The 25,464-nt window shown below is 37.5% G+C and overlaps 1 protein-coding gene across 1 annotated transcript in view; it reads right to left on the bottom strand.

Annotated features, from left to right (window-relative positions):
• Window positions 1-25,464, bottom strand: part of FAM13A (family with sequence similarity 13 member A) — a 334,488-nt gene that overhangs the window by 264,316 nt on the left and 44,708 nt on the right. Inside the window, exons 3-4 of the mRNA XM_068974938.1 lie at window positions 24,163-24,372; window positions 5,562-5,739 (exon numbers count right to left, since the gene is read on the bottom strand). Of these exons, the coding sequence (XP_068831039.1) occupies window positions 5,562-5,739; window positions 24,163-24,372 (388 nt within the window). The remainder of the gene's footprint in view (window positions 1-5,561; window positions 5,740-24,162; window positions 24,373-25,464) is intronic.

Here is a 25,464-nt window from a genome sequence, read left to right as displayed (position 1 = left end):
GAATTAGAACAAACAATTTCACAATTTGTATGGAAATACAAAAAACCTCAAATAGCCAAAGCAATCTTGAGAAAGAAGAATGGAACTGGAGGAATCAACCTGCTTGACTTCAGGCTCTACTACAAAGCCACAGTCATCAAGACAGTATGGTACTGGCACAAAGACAGAAATATAGATCAATAGAACAAAATAGAAAGCCCAGAGATAAATCCACGCACCTATGGACACCTTATATTTGACAAAGAAGGCAAGAATATGCAATGGAGAAAAGACAATCTCTTTAACAAGTGGTGCTGGGAAAACTGGTCAACCACTTGTAAAAGAATGAAACTAGAACACTTTCTAACACCATACACAAAAATAAACTTAAAATGGATTAAAGATCTAAACATAAGACCAGAAACTATAAAACTCCTATAGGAAAACAGGCAAAACACTCTCTGATGTATCATAGCAGGATCCTCTATCACCCAACTCCTGGAATAATGGAAATAAAAGCAAAAATAAACAAATGGGACCTAATTAAACTCAAAAGCTTTTGCACAAGAAGGAAACTATAAGCAAGGTGAAAATGGGAGAAAATAATAGGAAATGAAGCTACTGACAAAGAATTAATCTCAAAAATATACAAGCAACTCCTGCAGCTCAATTCCAGAAAAATAAACAACCCAATCAAAAAATGGCCCAAAGAACTGTTTAGACATTTCTCCAAAGAAGACCTACAGATGGCTAACAAACACATGAAAAGATGCTCAACATCACTCATTATCAGAGAAATACAAGTCAAAACCATGATGAGGTACCATCTCATCCCAGTCAGAATGGCTGCCATCCAAAAATCTGCAAACAATAAATGCTGGAGAGGGTGTGGAGAAAAGGGAACCCTCTTACACTGTTCATGGGAATGCAAACTAGTACAGCCACTGTGGAGAACAGTGTGAAGATTCCTTAAAAAACTGGAAATAGAACTGCCGTATGACCCAGCAATCCCACTTCTGGGCATACACACCGAGAACTGAAAGAGACACGTGTACCCCAATGTTCATCGCAGCACTGTTTATAATAGCCAGGACATGGAAGCAAGCTAGATGTCCATCAGCAGATGAATGGATAAGAAAGCTGTGGTACATACACACAATGGAGTATTACTCAGCCATTAAAAAGAACACATTTGGATCAGTTCTAATGAGGTGGGTGAAACTGGAGCCGATTTTACAGAGTGAAGTTAACCAGAAAGAAAAACACCAATACAGTATACTAACACATATATATGGAATTTAGAAAGAGGGTAACGATAACCCTGTATGTGAGACAGCAAAAGAGACTCAGATGTACAGAACAGTCTTTTGGACTCTGAGGGAGAAAGCAATAATCTGAGAGAATAGCATTGAAACATGTATATTATGATATCTGAAACAGATCACCAGGCTAGGTTTGATGCCTGAGACAGGGTGCTCAAGGCTGGTGCACTGGGATATCCCAGAGGGATGGGATGGGGAGGGAGGTGGGAGGGGAGTTCAGGATGGGGAACACATGTAAACCCATGGCTGATTCATGTTTATGTATGGCAAAAACCACTACAATATTGTAAAGTAATTAGCCTCCAAAAAAAAAAAAAAAAAAGAAAGCTATGGTACATTTACACAATGGACTATTACTCAGTTATTAAAAAGAACTCATTAGAATCAGTTCTAATGAGGTGGATGAAGCTGGAGCCTATTATACAGAGCAAAGCAAGTCAGAAAGAAAAACATCAATACAGTATATTGACGCATATACATGGAACTTAGAAAGATGGTGACGATGATCCTATATGTGAGACAGGAAAAGAGACACAGATGTAAAGAACAGATTTTTGGACTTTGTGGGAGAAGGCCAGGGTGGGATGATATAAGAGAATAGCATTGAAACATGTATATTACCATATGTGAAATAGATTGCCAGTCCAGGTTCGATGCATGAGACAGGGTTCTCAGGGCTGGTGCACTGGGATGACCCTGAGGGATAGGATGGTAAAGGAGAGGGGAGGGAGGATCAAGATGGGGAACACATGTACACCCATGGCTGATTCATGTGAATGTATGGCAAAAACTACTACAATATTGTAAAGTAATTAGCCTCCAATTAAAATAAATAAAAAAGAAAGACATCCCATGTTCATGGATTGGATGATTTAATATTCTTAACCTAGCAATGCTAAGTCACTTCAGTCATGTCCGACTCTGTGCAACCCCACAGACGGCAGCCCGCCAGGATCCCCCATCCCTGGGATTCTCCAGGCAAGAACACTGGCCATTTCCTTCTCCAAGGCATGAAAGTGAAAAGTGAAAGTGAAGTTGCTCAGTCGTGTCCGACTCTTAGTGACCCCATGGACTGCAGCCACCAGGCTCCTCCATCCATGGGATTTTCCAGGCAAGGGTACTGGAGTGGGTCGCCAGTGCCTTCTCTGAACCTAGCAATAATACTCCCCAAATTGACCTACAGAGTCAACAGAATTCCTATCAAAATCCAAGCTGGCAATTTTTTTTTTTTTAGAAATTTACAATATGACCCTACAATTATGGAAACGAAAGGGGCAATCTTGAAAAAGAACAAAGTTGGAAGATGGACACTATTTGAATTCAAAACTTACTAAAAAGTGACAGGAATCAAGACAGAGTGGTAACCACATAAGGATAGACATATATCAATGGAATAAAACTGTAAGTGCATAAATAAGCCCTAACAATATAGTTAACCAATTTCTGACAAGAGTGCCAAGACAATTCACTTTTCAACAAGTGGTACTAAAACAACTGCACACCCACAGGCAAAAGAACGGAACTGGACTCCTTCCTTATACCACACAAAAACTAATTCCAAATTAGCTCCATAGACTTAAGTGTAAGAGTTAAAACAATAAAGCTCTTTTAAAAAATCTTAACAAGTTAGGCAAAACCTTAGATACAATACCAAAAGCATATGTAACAATAGAAAAATTAAATATATTGGACTTTATCAAAATTAAACATTTTCTGTTTGAAAGGATACAATTAAGAAAATGAGAAGACAACATAGGAGAAAATATATGCATATCCCACATCTGATAAGGGACTAATATCTAAAATATACAAAGGACTCTTACAGTTGAATCATAAAGACAAAAATCTAACTAAAAAGGGTCTGAGGATCTGAACAGACATTTTTCCAAAGATATACAAATGATCAATAAGCATATAAGAAAATATTCAATGTCATTAGTCATCAGAGAAATGCAAATCAAAACCACAATGAGATACCACTTACCATGGAGACTCCAAAATTCCTCTTAAAGGGTAACTGTATAGATATGGAGAACAGGAAGGAGCCATACAAACACCAGAAACAAACTCATATATGCAGGAAAGTAATATGTGATTGAGTTGGTATGGTAAGCTAGCAAAGAGATGTACTACTCAATGAATGATCTGGTAACAATTAGCTATCTATGTGAAGAAAAATCAAACTGGATCCATACGCAATACATACAAAAATAATTCTAGAGAAAGCAAAAACCTAAGCATAAAAAGTCTATAAATGTGACAAAAGAAAAATATGTTATAATATTTTTATGCTATATCACTATTAAGCAAGAGAACATAATTAATATTATTTAGAAATATTATTAAGACATAAATCCTAATAAGCAAAAAGAGGAAGAGTTGATACATTAAATTAAAATTTTAAAAATTTATAAAGCACCATAAATAAAACTAAATGACAAACAACAGAATAGGAGAAAACATTTGCAATGTTTATAACAGACAAAAGATTATTTTCCAGAAGACCTAAAGAACTCCCACAAAGCAGTAAGAGAGATGTACATAAAGAATCACTCTCAGGATGTACACTATAATTCTGTTTAAATACCAAAAGTTGACAACCTCAACCTTCATCAACTGAGGTAGAGCTAAGTTAGAATAAATTCCCATTATCTAACAGTTAAAAGAATGAGGTATATAGATCTTTTGACATTAAAAGTTCTAGTGTTACCATAAAAACAATCAAGCTTCACAGTATACACACCTTGATCCCATTCATATTTTAAAATAGATTTATGGCTGTGTTCAAAAAGGATACACACCCGGCTACTAATTTTCTCTCTAGAGAGAAGAGGTTGGAATGGGAGGATATTTTTTATTCAATATACCTCTATACTGTTTGAGTATTTTACAATGATAATATGACCTAGTCAACCAAATTTAATAACCTGTAACTGGAATTACATGTGAAAACATAGTAATTAAGAGTCACCTAGAAGTCTAGTATCCAGAACACCAATCATATATTACTGGTATATTTTCTTCCAGCTTTATGATTGTAGATTTCTTAAAAATATCACCTTTTATCTAAAATTTACAGCCTTTAATGAGGATTTCCCCTTTGGAAAAAAAATCCTCCTCATCTACTGACCATCTCATTCTACTGACCATACAATGTAAACATTTGTATTCGCCTAAGTTATTAAGAAAAGTATTTCAACTGTCCTTAAATGGCAGACTTTCTACCAATGATTTTTATTAACATTTATGGACTATAGTCACTGACCTAACTGTGGTCACAGGAACTGAACTAACTACTTTTTTCTTATCCTAAATAAGGGAACTTCAAAACAAACCACTTCTGCATCTTTGGACTCAATCAGATAAATGAGTACAGCACTTAATACTATACTCAATAAACACTGTACTCTCTAACATTACAAAGGAGATAGTTGTTTTAGGTGGAACTTTTCTCCACAGAAGACTGTAAATATCTTGCAACCCTGTAGTCACTATGATCTAAACTAGTTTATATTTAGAGTCATTCTGAAGATTGTACTATTACTAGTTCCACGCAGCTGAATGAGTCTGTAAATTAATGGAGTGGATAAGCAGATATACTATTAAAAAAAAAAAACCTGATGACAGTTTCTCAGAGCTTTAAACTGTGAATGTTCTTTCTCTTTCCTTATAAGTGGAAGAAATGCGTTTGATATCAGAAATACTGATAGGAAAGCTAAAAGCAAAGTCTCCGGTTTTCAAGATCATATTTCGTGTATTAATGATTAAACACCTTTGAGGAATAACAGGGAAAATATAAAGCTTTATGAAAAGTTCTTGTGCCTAGTGATATAGCACCTACCAAGGAGATTAGTTTATTTCTAATCTATTCCTAGAAAACAAATGTAGCTGAAGTTACATTTTTCTGCCACTGACATATTCCACTTGTTACTTTCCACCCATTAGCAATGATTCATAAAAAATTACATACTATATCAAATTAATTCCCTCTTTTTCTAATCAATTTTTAAAACTGATTTTTAAATGTTTTTAGTGAAAGTAATACTAATTCCCAGAATTTTAAAAAAGTTGTTTGAAACATTAAAAATTATGGTTTCGTAAAAAGGCATAGCTTCCTTCTCAAAAACTGGTATTTATTTCTCCAATATAAACTGGTTGACTTCTTAGTCCGAAATATGCTTCTACATCGCAATAATTTTAGGCAGTTGTAAAGAAAAGGGAACATGTGATGAAACTAACAGCAAAAGTTCACCAACTTACTGAAAGCAATTTGGCCCAAATACAGTGGCAAGATTGTGAACATTCATGCGGTTCTGCACATGGTGCTTGGCTACTTTACTCAAGAACTGGCAAAGGTACTTGAGAAGGCAGTAGTGGGTATCTGGCAGCTCTTCTATTAAGGCTCTTAAATTACTCTCTTCAGCATCATTTCTCTCATCTGGAAAAAAAAAGAAGAAGAAGAAAAATTGTTCTCAGGTATATTTTACAGTAGTAGAAAAGATACACAAGTACAATACATCCCAACATTTAATTCAGAAATCATTCCCAGGGACTGAGATGTGACATTATAAAGAGGTATTTCTGCTTTTTCTTTGATCCTCAAGCATTTGATTTTAATTTTCAAGAATAACTGACTTATTCAAGACATCCTAAAAACCACAAGCTTTTTATTCAGTGAATAAAATAGGTTGCTATTTCAATTCTGTGTTTTCTTGCCACAAATTAAGATAATGGCTGGACTTTTATCCATAGCAGATCTTCCATTTCATTTTTGCTTTCAGTTCAGTTCAGTCCATTCGTTCAGTCATGTCCGACTCTTTGCAAACCCATGAATCGCAGCACGCCAGGCCTCCCTGTCCATCACCATCTCCCGGAGTTCACTCGGACTCACGTCCATTCAGTCAGTGATGCCATCCAGCCATCTCATCCTCTGTTGTCCCTTTCTCCTCCTGCCCCCATTCCCTCCCAGCATCAAAGTCTTTTCCAATGAGTCAATTCTTCCCATGAGGTGGCCAAAGTACTGGAGCTTCAGCTTCAACATCATTCCTTCCAAAGAAATCCCAGGGCTGATCTCCTTCAGAATGGACTGGTTGGATCTCCTTGCAGTCCAAGGGACTCTCAAGAGTCTTCTCCAACACCACACTTCAAAAGCATCAATTCTTCGGTGCTCAGCTTTCTTCACAGTCCAACTCTCACATCCATACATGACCACAGGAAAAATCATAGCCTTGACTAGACGGACCTTAGTCGGCAAAGTAATGTCTCTGCTTTTGAATATACTATCTAGGTTGGTCATAACTTTTCTTCCAAAGAGTAAGCATCATTTAATTTCATGGCTGCAATCACCATCTGCAGTGATTTTGGAGCCCAAAAAAATAAAGTCTGACACTATTTCTACTGTTTCTCTATCTATTTCCCATGAAGTGATGGGAGCGGATGCCATGATTTTAGTTTTCTGAATGTTGAGCTTTAAGCCAACTTTTTCACTCTCCTCTTTCACTTTCATCAAGAGGCTTTTTAGTTCCTCTTCACTTTCTGCCATAAGGGTGGTGTCATCTGCATACTGAGGTTATTGATATTTCTCCCAGCAATCTTGATTCCAGCTTGTGCTTCTTCCAGTCCAGTGTTTCTCATGATGTATTCTGCATATAAGTTAAATAAGCAGGGTGACAATATACAGCCTTGACATACTCCTTTTCCTATTTGGAACCAGTCTGTTGTTCAAGTCTGTTAAAAACAAGAATCTCTTGGTTGAAAACACTGGATGTAAAAGACCTACCCAGATCACCATGAGTGACACCAAACTAAATGGAAAGAATCTTTAAATTTTTAAGCAGCTTTTTAATCACCCACTTGTCACAGAGTTTAGAATTTGATATATGCTTCAAACAAAAGTCTAATAACTTTGTGTGTGCCTAGTTGCTCAGTTGGATTGAGCGTATCCGACTCTTTAACCCTTTGGACTGTAGCCTGCCAGGATCCTCTACCTACAGGATTTTCTAGGCAAGAATACTGGAATGGGTTGCCATTTCCTCCTCCAGGAGATCTCCCTGACCCAGTGATTAAACCCTAGTCTTCTATGTCTCCTGCATTGCAGGCAGATTCTTTACCCACTAAGCCACTGGGGAAGCCCCAATAACCTTGTATGAAGCCAAAAACATCCAGCAATGTGCCAAAATTCACAGGCAGACATGTGAAATGTTTCCCTCAATTCTCAGAGATTTGTTTTGTCGATATTTAAATAGTAAAGTTGCTATCTTAAGTAATTCTGTATACTACTTTCTATCAGAGGGACAAACAAATCTTTTTACAGAAAATACTTCCAGGGAATAATGACAATCTATCAGAGATAAATTGTCAACATCTGTTGGATCATCGAAAAAGCAAGAGAGTTCCAGAAAAACATTTATTTCTGCTTTATTGACTATGCCAAAGCCTTTGATTGTGTGGATCACAATAAACTGGAAAATTCTGAAAGAGCTGGAAATATCAGACCATCTGACCTGCCTCTTGAGAAATCTGTATGCAGAACAGGAAGCAACAGTTAGAACTGGAAATGGAACAAGAGACTGGTTCCAAATAGGAAAAGGAGAATGTCAAGGCTGTATATTGTCACCCTGCTTATTTAACTTATATGCAGAGTACATCATGAGAAACGCTGGGCTGGAAGAAGTACAAGCTGGAATCAAGATTGCCGGGAGAAATATCAATAACCTCAGATATGCAGATGATACCACCCTTACGGCAAAAAGTGAAAAGAACTAAAGAGCCTCTTGATGAAAGTGAAAGAAGAGAGTGAAAAAGTTGGCTTAAAGCTCAACATTCAGAAAACGAAGATCATGGCATCTGGTTTCATCACTTCATGGGAAATAGATGGGGAAACAGTGGCTGACTTTATTATTCTGGGCTCCAAAATCACTGCAGATGGTGATTGCAGCCATGAAATTAGAAGACGCTTACTCTTTGGAAGGAAAATTATGACCAACCTAGCCAGCTTCTTAAAAAGCAGAGACATTACTTTGCCGACTAAGGTCCGTCTAGTCAAGGCTATGGTTTTTCCTGTGGTCATGTATGGATGTGAGAGTTGGACTGTGAAGAAAGCTGAGCGCCGAAGAATTGATGCTTTTGAACTGTGGTGTTGGAGAAGACTCTTGAGAGTCCCTTGGACTGCAAGGAGATCCAACCAGTCCATCCTAAAGGAGATCAGTCCTGAGTGTTCATTGGAAGGACTGATGTTGAAGCTGAAACTCCAATACTTTGGCCACCTGATGCGAAGAGCTGACTCATTGGCAAAGACCCTGATGCTGGGAAAGATTGAGGGCGGGAGGACAAGGGGACAACAGAGGATGAGATGGTTGGATGGCATCACTGATTCAATGAACACGGGTTTGCGTGGACTCTGGGAATTGGTGATGGACAGGGAGGCCTGGCATACTGTGGTTCATGGGGTTGCAAAGAGTCAGACATGACTGAGCGACTGAACTGAACTGAGTATTTAACACACATTGGATTCTTTAATTAAAATAGGCCAGCTGCTCCAGCAATTCAATGGTGTAAGAGACAGAAAAGTGAGGCAAGTAAGATGCAAAGGAAGAGGAGTGTCAGCGTTACAGATACATAGGTAATGTCAATGTCAGGAAGTGAAAACACAGAAAGTCATAGATGGCCACTGACAGCAGCTGCAGATCACAGGATAAGAATGCAGGCTAGGAAGCAGGGTTTGCTACCTACTACTTTTGTGACCTCAGACTCTTCACTGCACTGTTTCCTTATTTTTAAGGGTAATACCAACTATGAAACAGGGTTGTGATGAGGATTAAGTGAGTTGACAGTTGCAGAGTATTTAAAACAAAGTAAGTGGCACATACTAAGTGCTATGTTAAGTGTTTGCTAAATAAGCAAAGTAATGTTTTGCTTCACCTTCATTACCTTGGTTTTATGAATACAGTAAGGTTTCCATGAAATGTCTTTTAATAAGAACCCATTTGAGCCTTATGAATGTTAGAATAAGTGATGCTGTCAAAAATAGCAATTCTGAAAGTGTATAGATGTTCCATCTTTGGTAGAATCATATTGGAGAACATTCTATTTATAATTGGAATAACTCTATTTCTTATTGATCACAAATAATGTAATCCAGTAAACTATAATTTCAGGGCAAACAGATCTCTTGATACTAGAAATTACTCATATTAATTGTGTTTTGGCTGTGCTGGCTGTTTTTTTCTCTAGTTGCAGTGAGCAGGGGCTACTCTCTAACTGGGGTGCTCAGGCTTCTCATTGCAGTGGTTTCTCTTGTTGCAGAGCACAGGCTCTAGGGCATGAGGGCTTCAGTAGCCGTTTCACGTGGGCTCAGCAGTTGTGGCTTCCTGGCTCCAGAGCATAGGCTCAAAAGCTGTGGCACATGGGACTTAGTTGCTCAGTGATATGTGAAATCTTCCTGGACCAGGGATTGAACCTGTGTCTTCTGCAATGGCAGGCAGATTCTTTATACTGAACCACTGGGAAAATACTTCTAAAAAAAAATCATATCCAAATATTTTGATAATCCATAAAGATGTGGTATGTTGCATATTATTGTGTCATTTTCCATTGTACTATGATCTTGCTGGGAGAAATATCAATAACCTCGGATATGCAGATGACACCACCCTTATGGCAGAAAGTGAAGAGGAACTAAAAAACCTCTTGATGAAAGTGAAAGAGGAGAGTGAAAAAGCTGGCTTAAAGCTCAACATTCAGAAAATGAAGATCATGGCATCTGGTCCCATCACTTCATGGGAAATAGATGGGGAAACAGTGGAAACAGTGTCAGACTTTATTTTTCTGGGCTCCAAAATCACTGCAGATGGTGACTGTAGCCATGAAATTAAAAGATGCTTACTCCTTGGAAGAAAAGTTATGACCAACCTAGATAGCATATTCAAAAGCAGAGACATTACTTTGCTGACTAAGTTCCATCTAGTCAAGGCTATGGTTTTTCCTGTGCTCATGTATGGATGTGAGAGTTGGACTGTGAAGAAGGCTGAGCACCAAAGAATTGATGCTTTTGAAGTGTGGTGTTGGAGAAGACTCTTGAGAGTCCCTTGGACTGCAAGGAGATCCAACCAGTCCATTCTGAAGGAGATCAATCCTGGGATTTCTTTGGAAGGAATGATGCTAAAGCTGAAACTCCAGTACTTTGGCCACCTCATGGGAAGAATTGACTCATTGGAAAAGACTTTGATGCTGGGAGAGATTGGGGGAGGAGGAGAAGGGGACGACAGAGGATGAGATGGCTGGATGGCATCACTGACTCGATGGACATGAGTCTGAGTGAACTCCGGGAGATGGTGATGGACAGGGAGGCCTGGCGTGCTGCCATTCATGGGGTCCCAAAGAGTTGGACACGACTGAGCGACTGAACTGAATTGAGCTGACTGATGATCTTGCCTAGTAGGAATACATAAGAAATGGAAATAATTGTTTGGAGTGATTAAAAATAAATTGATAACTATCCATTTCTCACACCTTGATATTATAAAGATAAATATGAACTAAGAGGCGCTTCCCTGGTGGTTTAGGGTAAAGAATCTACCTGCCAATGTAGGAGACACAGGTTTGACCCCTGATCTGGAAAGATTCCACATGCTGCTGAGCAACTGAGCCCATGCACCACAGCTACTGAGCCTCGGCTCTAGAGCTCGAGAGCCACAGTACTGGAGCCCACATGCCCTAAAGCCTGTGATCCACGAAGCAGCCGCCACGTTAAGAAGCATGTGCTCTACAACTAGAGAGTAGACCCTGCTGGCTGCAGCTAAAGAAAAGCCTGCATAGCAAGGAAGAGGCAGCACAGTCAAAATACATACATAAAATAAAATTTAAAAAAGAAACTAACACAAAATGTACTCCTATTGGCCTTTTTTTCCTTATGGTGACTAAGGCAAAGTGAGTCTGGATGTTTTCATGGGTGTGTGCTCTCTTTCTAAAATGTGGATTAATTCCCAGCATTTCAGGGTATAAGCAACGGCTTTCCAACAGTGTTGACAATGGACATCTGGCCGCCCTTCTGGCTCTGAAATGAAACTTCAAACCCTATGGCAGGCAATGTGTGAAGACACTAGATCAAAAAAATATATATTTAAAATAGTTAGGAATTTATGACATCTTTGAAAAGCAGCAGTACTTTGATGATTTACTTCCACTATTTTGAAATATAACGAGTAATTTCCCAGGAAATAAAGCTGACCAAAAAATGGGAAGGGAGACATCTATTCAGAGAATATCCAACTTAACAAAATACCATGAAATCCTTCATGGCATGAATGAAAAAAATCACTAAATATGGTCTCCAAAAGCAAAAATAAGTATGATGGGGAAAATATATCTATCTCCTCCTGCCCACAAGCATTCCCGCTTCCTCTGATGGAAGACAGATTCACTGGTTCACTCTACTTCAGCGGCTCTGACAGCAGTGCACCACACTTGGACCTTAAGAGTCATAATTTACCTCCTGAATCTTCGTTTAAACATATCAGCAGTGAAGTAAAGACTTTATTAGCATAACATTTATTTTCATACCAAATAATTACATGAGATGTGAGTTAAGATCCCTGAGTTGGGAAGATTCCCTGGAGGAGGGCATGGCAACCCACTCGATCATTCTTGCCTAGAGAATGCCGTGGACAGAGGAGCCTGGCAGGTTACAGTCAGACACGACTCAAGCACCTTAGCACCCACAATAATACTGAGAATCTCCAATTTATACTGCTTTTCCAGAAATCTGCCCACCTGCAGCTATCCCACAGATAAGACTTTCTCCATATAAGATTAATAACTGCTCCACACATTTATAATGTCCAACCTAGCACTGAGTAGGCAAGTATGAGTGCAAATGTGCCTAAGAAGATGCCTTTTGATGTTTTCTAGAAACAACGTTCATAATAACTACCATTGTTTGCATTACTTTTTGATTCACTGATACCTAAATATAAAAAAGAGTATTGTATTCATTCACATCCTTACATTGATATTGGTTATGACAATGTCTCAAGGTCTCACATCATAAATAAGAATGAGCAGTGCTTCTATCTTGGGCACACTTATTCCTAATGTATACTTATCCATACTATGTGTGATGTTGATCACCTGCTTTCTGTGTGTCTGACTATCTCTAATACCAGGGATATAGCACTAAAAAAAATAAACATCATGTTTTCATTAAGCATATTCTATTTGGGGAAAGAGGGACACGACTGAGCGACTATGCACTGCACAATGCAGATATATTAAAATATTTTAACCATTTCAGAAAAGTGTGGTTACTTCTAGAACTAAATTGGAATAAAAATCAGGATGTGTATAATTTATGAACCCAAAGAGCTTAAAAAAACTTTGTACATGGAATAATGGTTAATAATTGAAACAGTCATCATTTTCCTTAATATCAATCTTTTCCTAGGAGAAGAACTAACTTTTTCTATTAGTGAAAGTGCCATTTCAAATTTTCATGTTTCTTACAAGATTTTCATTATTGGCTGAATGTGACCCTCCCCCCCTTTTTTTAAGCTAAACCATGAACAAAAAACTAGCACACAGTATGTGTGGTATACAGGTAAATGACTCAGCAGCTGAAGAAAACTGTACAACCAGAACTTCTGTTCCAGATTAGGTAGCAAACACTGAAGCATGTGACAAGTATTTGCTCTCATTAAAAAGAGATTACAATCATAATCAGCAATAATGGACCTAATCACGGGATGGCACCCTACTCTTATCTAGACATTCATCCAAGTGCTTGTCATGTGCTTTGACTTTTTGATGGCCAGGAAGATATACCGTATACAATCTTAGCCTCAAATAGAAAAAAAAAACAAAAAAAACAATTGGCAAAATGTTAATCTCTACTACAATATATCTCAGGGCCATGGGAAGGTCAGCTATTAAAAGAACCAAAATATTTAGCTTCATGGCGCCAGATTATTGCAGTAGCTTTTTATTTCCTCATTAATGCTCACACAAGGATTTATGAAAATTTGCTAATCTATTAGAACAGTGAGTTGCTGCTGACTCTGAAGCTGGAGAAAGGCCACTAGCTCAGGAATGTGGACCGCCTCCAGAAAGAGAAGCCAGCAAGAAATCAGGGACCACAGCCTCACAGCCACTTAGAATTGAAAGCTCCCCAAAACTCAATGAGCCTGGAAGCAAGAACTCAGGCTGACACCTTGGTTTTGACCTTGTGAGAGCTGGAGAAGAGAAACCAGCTGAGCCTACACAGTTCTCATAGAACAATGAGATGGCAAGTATGTGATGTTTTAAGCCACTATATTTCTGGTAATGTGTCACAGCAGCAGCAACAGCAGTAGCAATCTCACACATCCCCAGCTAGAGATGACTAGACTGAAACAGAGACATTCAGTAACTTTTCCATGTTCATACAACTACCAAGCAGCCAAGCTGCAACTCAAATCCTGGCAGTCTGACCTCAGAGCACAGTCTGACCAGTGCATGCCTACAAAGCTCCCTTATGAGTATCACTATCACACAGAACCTAGCACTGTCTCAAATATGTCAATACTTAACAAATGTTTCTTGAATCAACAAATAAATAAGCAGAACTGGTGAGGAGTAGCAGGAAACTACTACTGGGAGTAGGAATCTCCATTTATTTACAATCAAATATAACATCTTAGGTCCCGGGGTATATGTGGGGAACAGCATTTTAATAAAAGACTTAATTTCTGGGCACAAAATGCTTCATAAAACAACTAAGAATAAACAAAACACGAATTCTGTTTCTTTCTAAACATACAGAAGAATGGGGAAAATTATCATAATATGCCAGCTATCCTGGACTAGACTGAGTTTTACCTCTGCATTTCATTTCTCATGAGTGGAACCATGTCTTTTTAGAGTGATGAGAAGTTTATATACAAAATTCTATCTTATGATTAATGCAATTGGTATTTTTCCATGTGAAAGGAGAAGTTATATTTTTACAGTTCTCTTACAACCCTTGCCCATGACCAAGTTCTCAAATCCTCACACAAATTTCTCAAAGGGCAGAATGATAAAGTAACTAATAAAAATTAATAAGTGACAACCTGTTCTTAGACGTTATTAATAAAACTACAAATCTTATCATTCTGATTAGCTCCTGCAAGATGTAGAGTTATGTTTATTGCTAAATTAGCCTGTATCTAGACTGACACTGCCACTCCCAGAATGGACCTGCATGTGAAAGCAAAGGCAAAGGGTACAGGAAAAACAAGAACTAGATGATGCTTTACATTTCAGTCCTATAACCAAAAACTAATGCTCAGTGACACCAAGTAGTACATCAGCAAATCTATGCTGCAGACATTCACTGAATGCCTGTCAGTGGGGATGAAGACATCAATTAAAAACATAGCAAGCATTTAAATAATCGATCCATATAGCAAAACTGGGAGCTCACATCTAGGTTAAATGTGAGACACAAGGGTGTAACAGCTGAAGATTTTCTTTATAATGTAGGAACGTCTACACACCAGAGAATGGGAAAAGCTATCATTCCAATATAGGAGGGCAGCCTCCCACAATGACGCTAATCTTCAAAACTACTGGCAATATTGCTGCCAATAAAACTTGGCTTTCTCCATAAAGCTAGTGCTATAGTAAGTGGGCAAAGTACAGTAAGTATGTAGTTTCAGTGCAAATAGTGTTACTACTGTTCTACCTAATCCCCACTACTGAGCCAGCTGACACTATTGCTCAGCTGTAAGTGGACTGGACTTATGTAATGTCCTGTGACTTAAACCATTACCCACAGTTATTTAAGGTTGTTTTGGATGTCCTCTTCTTCCCCTGAAGTCTTCAAATTGTTTATGGACTCAGTGTAAAAGTTGACTATGCTCATGGGCTCAGCAAAGCAGGGGCTCAAGGCAAAGCTTACCATGGTTCAGGTAGAGCTGGAGGTGGCTAGCAAGCTGGTCACTTGGCATCCCTTCAAACTGATACCATTTAAACAATAAACAAATTTTCAGCATTTTATGAATTGATTCTATTGATACAGGTTGTTTTACCCTTTTTTTTTTTTTTCAGTAAGTCTCTTGTTGGCTGTTCTCTCTTTTCCTCTTCCAGCTCAATCTAAATAAGACTTCTTCATGAAAGCATTCACGAAGAGTGCAGAATTTACTGAAGATTTCACTCAGTTTGTGATAATTCATTTCCAAAACCCCCAACAGACATTATTTTCATGGCCCTGGAGCTTCTGGATCTCTTTTTCCCCTTCAAGCCTATAATTTTCATGTTATTACAAAACTACTGCCTGTACTATGAGGATAATGAAAATGAAAAACACAGACAATAACAGGTATTGTTGATGATGTAAAGAAACTTCCATTAATTGCTGATGAGAATGCAAAATCGTACAGCTACTTTGGAAACTTGTTTCTTAAAATGTTAAAGTCACCATTTGGCTCAGTAGTTTCACTCCTAGGTAGATACTGCAGAGAAATTAACACATATGTCCATATAAGAACTTGTACATAAACGTTCATAGCAGCATTATTCCTATGAGCCAACAGGTGAAAACAACCCAAATGCCCATCAATTGGTGAATGAATAAATACAGTGTAGTATAGTCATTCAATAAAATACTACCTAGCCATAAAAGAACAACACACTGCTTACGTTCCAAGATGGATGAATTTTGAAACTTATGCTAAGTGAAAGAGGACAGTCACAAAAGACAATATATTGTCTGATTCCATTTATAAGAAATGGCCATAACAGACAAACCTATATAGGTGGAAAGTAGATTACTGTTTGCCTATGACTAGTAGGAGAGGAGGGGAGGAGTTGGGAAGGAATGGGGAGTATATGCTAATAGGCTTGGAGTTTCTTTTGAAATGATAAAAATATTTTAAAACCAGAAAGTAGTGATGATCGCCCTCTCTGAATACATTAAATACCACTTTAAATTGTACACGTTAAAAAGGTCAGTTTTATGGTATGTACATTGTATCTCAAGAAAGAATAAGGCAATTCTATTGACTTTAAAATCCAGTGTAGGAAAAGGTTAGAAGAGAACTTTCCATTAAAGATGAGTTTATCTACTTTTCCTCTTCATATCTTGCTAAGATGACAGAAATTTTTAAAGGTGTAAGTCATCAAGGATAAAGAGAACACAGCTGAAAAGACAAGAGTAAATGAAGATTTCAGCAAATTTACATACATGCACATTCACAACACATACATACCTCAAGACCAGTTGTTCTAATGCAGAATAATTTTGCTCAGTCTTGACCTTTCCAAATTTGCATAATCCCACGCATTACTTAACACTATCTCACAATGTCAAAGGCCATTAAGAGGAAAATATTTATATGTACTTAGTAAACCAAAAATCATCTAGCTATTAGGATCTACAACCTTAGAGATCACAGGGAATTACAAATAAGAAAGGCTTTTTTTCCTGTCATGTGGATCTGGATGGAAGCAGAACTAACTGGAATATCATAAAAATGTATAAAGTCATGTGTGGAAACCTGCGTTTCCTGGCACCACATTTTCAATTTATTCCAGTAGAGGTTTCACACATCTGAGTGACTGGCAGCTTGGGCAGATGGCAATGCTTTAATTCTGCTCTGTGTTTAGGTCTTTACCCAGGACAAAATGCATAATTTATATATTTAGCATTGCTTATAGAAAACCTAAAAGGCACACACTGAAAATGCAAAGGGCTTAGACTTGGAGTTTAATATAATGATTGTTTTTCATAGAAACAAATGTGTGAGTTTAATAATTTTGAAAGGAAAGGAACTTCTCAGTAAGAAGGAATGAACCTAGGGAAGGAAATATTTCATTTTTCCTATGGTGCTCTTACTACCCCAAGGGGTAATGACTTAATAACTAGTACATTATAATTTGCAAGGCAAAACCATTCAGCTCACATCAAACAATGCCAGAGACACTATGATATAGAATAGACAAAAGACAGCCTTAACTCAAACCTACCTAGTGAATTCCTCATGTAAGGAAAAAAAAAATAGTGAAAGGCTCAAGCACCAAGTCAGCAAATGAAATAAGCTTTCTTTACAATCAGGCATTACGCTGATTAAGATAGTGTTACTAGAGTGGTTTTCTTACGAAAAACAGATACAATCTAAATTATCAAAGTTCATAAGCTAAAATTCAGAGGCACTTAACTCTCACACATTGTTTACACAGCTGCTATTATAAAATTCTCCCCATTTAAAATCAAGCATGGGATGGGTGAAAGGTAAAGGAGAATGTCCATTTAAAGAGACAAACTGATCACATATTCTTCCCAAAACCCTACTTAAATGACAGTAAAATGATGCTTAAAAAGTGTAAGCGCCCATGGGCAAAAAAAGAACAGCAGAGAAGACAGAAGGAGAGAAGATTTCAAAGCCATTTGGAAGTGAATGCAAGCGACTGAAAACAGACTGCATGAAAGCCTGTCAAGCTTCAGGCAGCCTCCACCACCCCAGCACCCAGGCAAGTGAGCCAGCAGGCAAGAGTGCTGAGGTTTAGGCTCTGCATAACGTCAGTGGATTCTTGGACATCTGAAACAGATAAGGTCTACAGTGAGGAAACAGCTGAAAACGTGAAGATGAGTGAAAATGTGCTAATAAATAACAGGCCCATTAGCATACTTCCCATCTCCCTCCTATTCCTGCTCAAGTAACTCAATAGCTGAAGAGAAAAATATGCGCACATATTGACATTTGTGGTTCCCCAATGAAACAGCTAGATTTTCCTCTATCCCCACCATCTAATCCTCCTGAAGTGAAGTACACCAGTAGACAAGCCCACTGGTCCACGTACAAAATGCTACTCCTAAATCTCGACAGCCAAAGATCCTCATATGTTTGAGTAAAGAGAGAAAAAGAAATCCCGCAAACAGAAATATAGGGGGGAGGAAGACCACGCCAAAGCCACATAAACAAACATCCCCAAAAGCCTTATTTGTATCTCAGAAAGAAAAACAAAGTACTTTGAAAAAATAATAGAGCATGAATATGTTCGATATTAAAGTCAAAGGCTAAAATTTTAAAATACAGTTAGAAAATAAAATTGATTAAATTTCATAGAAAACAGAATTTAAAGACAATAATCAAACCTCTACAGGAAAAATAAAAGATAATACAGGTACATTTCCAAGACCAAAAGACAATATTTTCCAGGCTGAAGGGATCTGCTGAGTGTCCAACACAATAGAGAGAAAAGACTGCCAGGAAGGGCAGGTCTGGGAAGATTTCGGGGAAGGAGGCTCAGGGTGACACCTACTACTGGGGTTCAGATGAGAGAAGAAGAAAAAGGGTCCAAGAGCAATCTCCCCAGAAATAAACAATTGACAAATTATTTCACATTTTGAAAAAAACAGGCAATGGTGGATGCATTGGAACAATCTAAAAAATGCAGCTTATTTTCATTCAGACAATTCCCTATAAATCTAAGAGATATTAACATCAGGCAATACACTTCACACAAGTACACACCCTTATGTAGTGCTAACAAGGCATACCTTAATTAAATACATACAAAAATTATCAGCTAAAATTGTGGTAGAATGATAATGGAGTAAATAACAGAGTAACACAGCTAATTTTGCACATTTCTTAAGCAGAAACAAAGAGATAACATCTGGAAGTAATCAAGATAAAACATTATATTATCAAATGGAAGGAAATATCAAAAGAACAGCTAGACTAGTGAAAACTGATTTCCTCTGGGAAAGAAAATTTAGGGCAGCCAAAGCATGTTTAGGGATTTACTATGTAAATCTTTCTCCTTTATTTAATTTTTTAATAAAACCATATGCACATATTAGTCTGACAAAAATATTTCTTTAAATAAAGGAAAATGTTAAAAAGCAATATGATGAATTTTATCAAGTAATAAAATTACTTAAGAACGTGTCACTTCAGTATTTGATTAAAAATGTTACTGACAAACCACCAAACCCATTGCGTTAACCACTCATTCCCCCCTCTTCCCTAACACACACTATGTTCACTGTTGCAATCACGTACCTCTGTTTTCCAAACACCTTTGTTTTTGTAATCCTTTCTTCCTAAAGCACACATCATTTGTGGTAATTCTACCAGCCCTCCAAAAGTCCCAGTTCAAGTATCACTTCCTTCTTTCATAAACCCTTCTTATCATCTGATTTAGTAAGGATTCTTCCCCTCAAACTCACTTTGTTTTCTATATCCTGGCTTTCTGTGTACCTGCTCTATTCCTCTAATAAACCTGAAAGCTCACTGTTCACAAGACAGTATCTTACTTTTCTATGTGAGCAATAAAATATCAAACAATGCCTTTGCGTGTGTGTATGCTCAGTTGCTCAGTCATGTCCGACTCTTTGAGACCCCATGGACTGTGGCCTGCCAGGCTCCTCTTGTTCATGGGATTTTCCAGACAAGAGCACTAGAGTGGGTTGCCATTTCCTCCTCCAGGGAATCTTCCTGATCTAGGGATCGAGCCTATGTCTCCTGCAGCTCCTGCAGTAGCAGGCAGATTCTTTACCACCGTGCCAGCTGGGAGGAAACAATGCCTTTACCTCAATTTATGATTAAAAAATTTTTAATCACTGATTTCATATAAAAGAGTCCTGTACTATTTGTAATATGCAATATTTGCAGGCTCACACTTTCATTAAAATTATATAAAACATTTCAAAAAATAAAAATTGATAATTGATAGCTATTCCAAAAATATTCCTGATGAATTTCTAGAAGATTTGGTCCATTTTGTGTGATTTACCAGGCAGAACAACAACCAAAAGTTCAAGCAGTTTCAATTAATTTGGGCAAGAATTTTGAAATTTTCATTTAACTCCAAACTGGAACTCACTTTCCCCCCTTTCCTTCCTTCTCCTTAATCATTAGGCAGGTAGGTGCATTCACTCTTCTGTAACTTTTGTAATTTTTTATTTAGGAAACAGGGACAGTAGAATAAAGGGGTTAACTTTGAGGTTAAAAGTTAAAAACTTGAAGGAAATCACACTAAATGGTTCATCTTTATATAACCAGGAAACCAAGCGGTGGGAGCAAGGGCTGAGGATAAACTGGTACATAAGCATGGGGATGGAAGGTCGCATTAAAACTCTGGATCCCTGTGTGTCACCTCTAGAGATGATGATTTAATCTGTCTAGGATGTAGTGATCTCTGGGATTTTTCAAAGCTTCCCAGACAATTCTTATGGGCTGCCACAATTGAGACGCACAACTTAATGTTTATTAAATATATGGTACATGACCAACACTGTTTTAACTGCTTCAGTGGATAAACTCAGTATCCACAACAAGCTCAGGAAGTGCACTCCATAGTAGTAAAACTATGTGTGGTGGTTTTTACAGTGTCCACAAAGTCTGATACTTCTTTCTTCAAAAGATGGTGCCCAATTCCTCTCCTCCTGAATATGCTCCTAGTGAATATAATGTAGTACAAATGATGCTATTTGATTTCTGGGGCTAGGTCCCAGAAAGGATGGCTTCCATCTCTCCTGATGTGCTCACACTCTGGGGGAAGCCAGCTACATGTTACGAGAACACTCAAGTAGCCATCAGGAGGTGCTCACAGAGAAAAGAACTGAGGCGTCTCACCAAGAGCCAGCACTACACTGTCAGCCATATGAACAAACCACCCCGGAAGCAGATCTTCCAGCTCCAGTCAAGCGTTCAGATAACTGCAGCCCTTGGACAACTCTTGAGAGCAACTTCCTGACAGAAAATACATGTTTAATGCAGTTTTCAGACAACTGCTACATAGCAATAGATACCTAATATACTAAGACACAGAAAGGTTAAGTAACCGTCCATACTAATGCAGCTGGCAGCAGGCAAATTAGTCAGAATGGACCCAGAGCCCATGCTCTAAACCACAGGCTGTAATTTCCTCCTCCAAAATGAATCTTATTTTCTCTGTATCTCATTAGAGTTGATGCTCGAATCAAAAGGGATTATATAAATAAAGTATCTTCTAGGTATTACACAGTGAGTAGTCACTAACTAGCGCCTATCATCACTAGAAGGAATAAATTCTTACAGAGAATCAATATTAAAATACAAATAATTTATGGAAAATTATACAAAAAAAATAATACCCAGTAGTATTTTTTAGACAGCATATCATTTATTTTAAACTCATTCCTTATTCCTATCTCTGCTAGTCATTAAAGATTTCTAAGGAAAAAAAAAAATCAGTTCCATAGTAATTAATGATTTCTATTCTAGACAGTATTTAATTAGCATCCTCTGTAGGCATTTTACTAATTAATTTTTATTTTTATTTTATTTTTTTTACTAATTAATTTTTAATAATACATACACCAAATTGTGATAATTTTTTTTTTTTAAAAAGCAGTGCTATGGACTGAATTCTGTCCCTACAAAGTCACAGGTTAAAGCCCTGGGATTTCTTTGGAAGGAATGATGCTAAAGCTGAAACTCCAGTACTTTGGCCACCTCATGCGAAGAGTTGACTCATTGGAAAAGACTTTGATGCTGGGAGGGATTGGAGGCAGGAGGAGAAGGGGATGACAGAGGATGTGATGGCTGGATGGCATCACTGACTCGATGGACGTGAGTCTGAATGAACTCCAAGAGTTGGTGATGGACAGGGAGGCCTGGCGTGCTGTGATTCATGGGGTTGCAAAGAGTTGGACACGACTGAGTGACTGAACTGAACTGAAAGCCCTAAACTCCAATATTTGGAAGGGGTAATTAAGGTTACACGAGGTCATAAAGGTACCAAGACCCTCTTCAGATTCAATGCAATCTTATCAAATTATTATGGCATTTTTCACAGAACTAGAACAAAAAAGTCTTGAAATCTGTATGGCTAAACACAAGGCCCCAAATAGCCACAGAAATCTTGAAAAAGAAAAATGGAGCTGGAGAAATCAGGCTCTCTGACTTCAGACTTTATAACAAAGCTACAGTCATTAAAACAGTATGGTATCAGCACAAGAGCAGACACACAGATCAGTGTAACAGAACAGAGAGCCCAGAAATAAACTCGCACACTTATCAACTAATCTATGACAAAAGATGCAAGACTATGTAATGGGAAAGGATGGTTGCTTCTATAACTGGTGCTGGGAAATCTAGACAGTTATATCTAGAAGAATAAAATCAGATCATTTTCTCACACCATACAAAAAATAAACTCAAATTGATTAAAAACATAAATCTAAGACCAAAACCATAAAACTCCTAGGAGAAAACACAGGCAAGACACAAACTGCAGCAGTATTGTTTTGGATCTATCTCCTAAAGCAAAGGAAATAAAAGAAAAAACAAACAAATGGGGTCTAATTAAACGTAAAAGCTTCAGCATAGCAAAGCAAACCACTGAAAAAAAATGAAAAGACAACCTATTAAATGGGATAAAATATCTGTAAAAGATATGACCAGTAAGGGGTTAACATCCACAATATATAAATAGCTCATACAATTCATTATCAATAAAAACCAAATCAATTTAAAAAATGGGCAAAAAGACCTGAATAGACAGACATTTTTCCAAAGAAAACAAACATATGGCTAACAGGAATATGAAAGATGTTCAACATCACTCATCATTAGAGAAGTGCAAATCAAAACCACAATATGCTACCACCTCATACTTGTTATAATGGCTATCATGAAAAAGACCACAAACAACAAACGTTGCTGAGGATGTGGAGAAAAGGGAAGCCTTGTACAATATTGATGAGAACTGGTGCAACCACTACGAAAAAGAGTATAGTTTTTTCAAAAAACTAAAAATAGAATTACCATTATGATCCAGCAATTTCAGTTCTAGATATACGTATATCCAAAAAAATGTAAACACTAATTTGAAAATACACAACATATAGCCCAATGTTAACAGTGGCACTATTTACTATAGCCAAAATATGTAAGCCAACTAAGTGTCCTTTGATAGATAAATATGTATATACATATATATGTGTGTGTGTGTATATACATATCTCAGCCATAAAATGAAATTTTGACATTTGCAACAACATGGATGAGCCTGGACAATATTATGCTTAGTGAAATAAGTCAGATAGAAAAAGACAAATATTGTCTTATCACTTAAATGTGAAATTGAAAAACATAAAACAAATGAATACACATAACAGAACAGAAACAGACTTGGAGAAATAGAGGACATCCCAGTAGCTACCAATGAGAAGAAGGAAGAGATAAGGGGCAAGACAGGTGGGGGTAGGGGATTAAGAGGCACAGATTATTACAGATAAAATAAACAAGGTACAAGGATATATTGGACAGCACAGGGAATATAGCCAACATTTTATAATAACTTTAAATGAAGTATAACATATAAACATTTCATTTTGAATCACTATGTTGTATACCTGAAACCAACATAATATTGCAAATGAATGCTACCTCAAAGAAAAACAGATGCTTAAGAACCTCTAAACAATCAATTTTAACTTCAACTATATAAAACAAATACTATTTTAGGACTCAATATTGCTTATGAGAAAGCACACTAGTGACTTTTCAGTCTCAAAGGACACTAAGCAAACACAATTTAATCAATATTCCCTACACAGAATTTAATGCCTCAGTCTTAGTACTTTGATGGCAGTCACTAGTCAGAAAAGAATTTCTTTGGCCCAAAAGCACCAGGGCTTTTAACTACTATGTTATTTATATATTCATATGCCAACAGTCTTAGAAATTATATTTAATAATAGCATTTCATAATTAATTTAGTATTATTTTAGGGTAGAAGGTAAAGATCTAGAATAAGATACAAGGTGACAGTAATGGAGAAATTGCAAATATTTAAAATCTGTTAGGTGAAAAATAAAATTGCTTTAATTCCTAGAAGGATTTGGTGTACTGACCCTGTAAGAGCTGAAGGAAACGAGGCTGCAGCGTGGAGGTGATCACACTCTCAGGCAGCTCCCTCAGGAAGAGCTTCAACAGGCTGGCCGCCGCACACACGTCCCCATCTCGCCCTAGCTCCACGGGCACCCCGCTCTCAAACTTCCATCGAAGCTGTTCCACCACCTTGACGTTGCCATTCACCCGGAAAAGGCCTTCCTGGGTGAGTCCTGAAACAGCCAAGACGACACACAGAAAATAAACAGAGGTCTCTCACAAATACAAACTCGAAAGGACAGTAACAATCAAACCTCAGTATAAAATTTCCTGAATAATTATCAAGCACTGGAAGGTTTTCACATTTTACAAAAATGTTTTCTTAGAATAATAAGTTTTCCCATTTACTATATATCAACCCGAAACATCATATATGATTGCTGTGAAAGCTGACCTCTAAAAATAAGGTCAGGACACAACAAACACAGATCACACACTACTCTACAAAGAAATGTCATTCATATCATCTTCTACAGTATACGACAGAAATTTCCTCTGGGCTCCAAAAACAGCTTATCATTTTGAGAACAACTATGTAAAAAAGAATAACATGTATGTAAGAAACTTCTTCCCTGTATGTGATTACCTTTGAAATTATTTGATAAAGAACTCTTACTTCTTTAGTAATCAATAAATACAAACTGTAAGGCTTAGAGACTGTAAAATAGTTAAGAAAAGATCTTGGCCTTTAGCCTATTGATCTGTGATTATTAGTGTTAGTTGGGGTCAGCCGAGAAGGCTTCACGGAGAAGCCTCGCATTTATTGGGGCCTTCTCCAGTGCTCTACCCTTTTTCTGTACTCTTAATTCTGTATTCTTTCTCTTAAAGAGGGCCACAAAAGGATTAAGCCTCACAACCCCAAAAAACGTAATCGATCCCTGACAAAGAGAAACCAATATATGAATAGAGAAGCTGAGAGAGGAGGAGAGAAAGGTAGGCAGGTGAAAATATGAAGTGTTTAAGGCAAAGAGTCATGGGTTAATAAAATGGAAGAAATGGTAAGTATAGGGTAATGCATGTCAAGACAAGGGCAAAGACTTTATCATAATTTATCAATGGAGCATTAAATGTGTGCTTGACTGTGGGAGACAACATAAACAAGGTTGAAAGAAGACCTAGCTAGTAGTAGAGAACGCAGGGGACAGAGAGCTTGCCTTAGGGTGACTACAGTCTACATAAGGCAGTAAGACAGAGACTATGGTGGGAAGGGAGTGGCAAGGAGAGAATAAAGATTATTTGGGAACTTGGTACATACGAAGAAAACA

This window comes from Capricornis sumatraensis, chromosome 7 (assembly GCF_032405125.1).
Source record: "Capricornis sumatraensis isolate serow.1 chromosome 7, serow.2, whole genome shotgun sequence".
NCBI lineage: Eukaryota > Metazoa > Chordata > Mammalia > Artiodactyla > Bovidae > Capricornis > Capricornis sumatraensis.
Note: the sequence above shows the minus strand (reverse complement) of the source record. Positions and strands in the feature narration are given on the sequence as shown.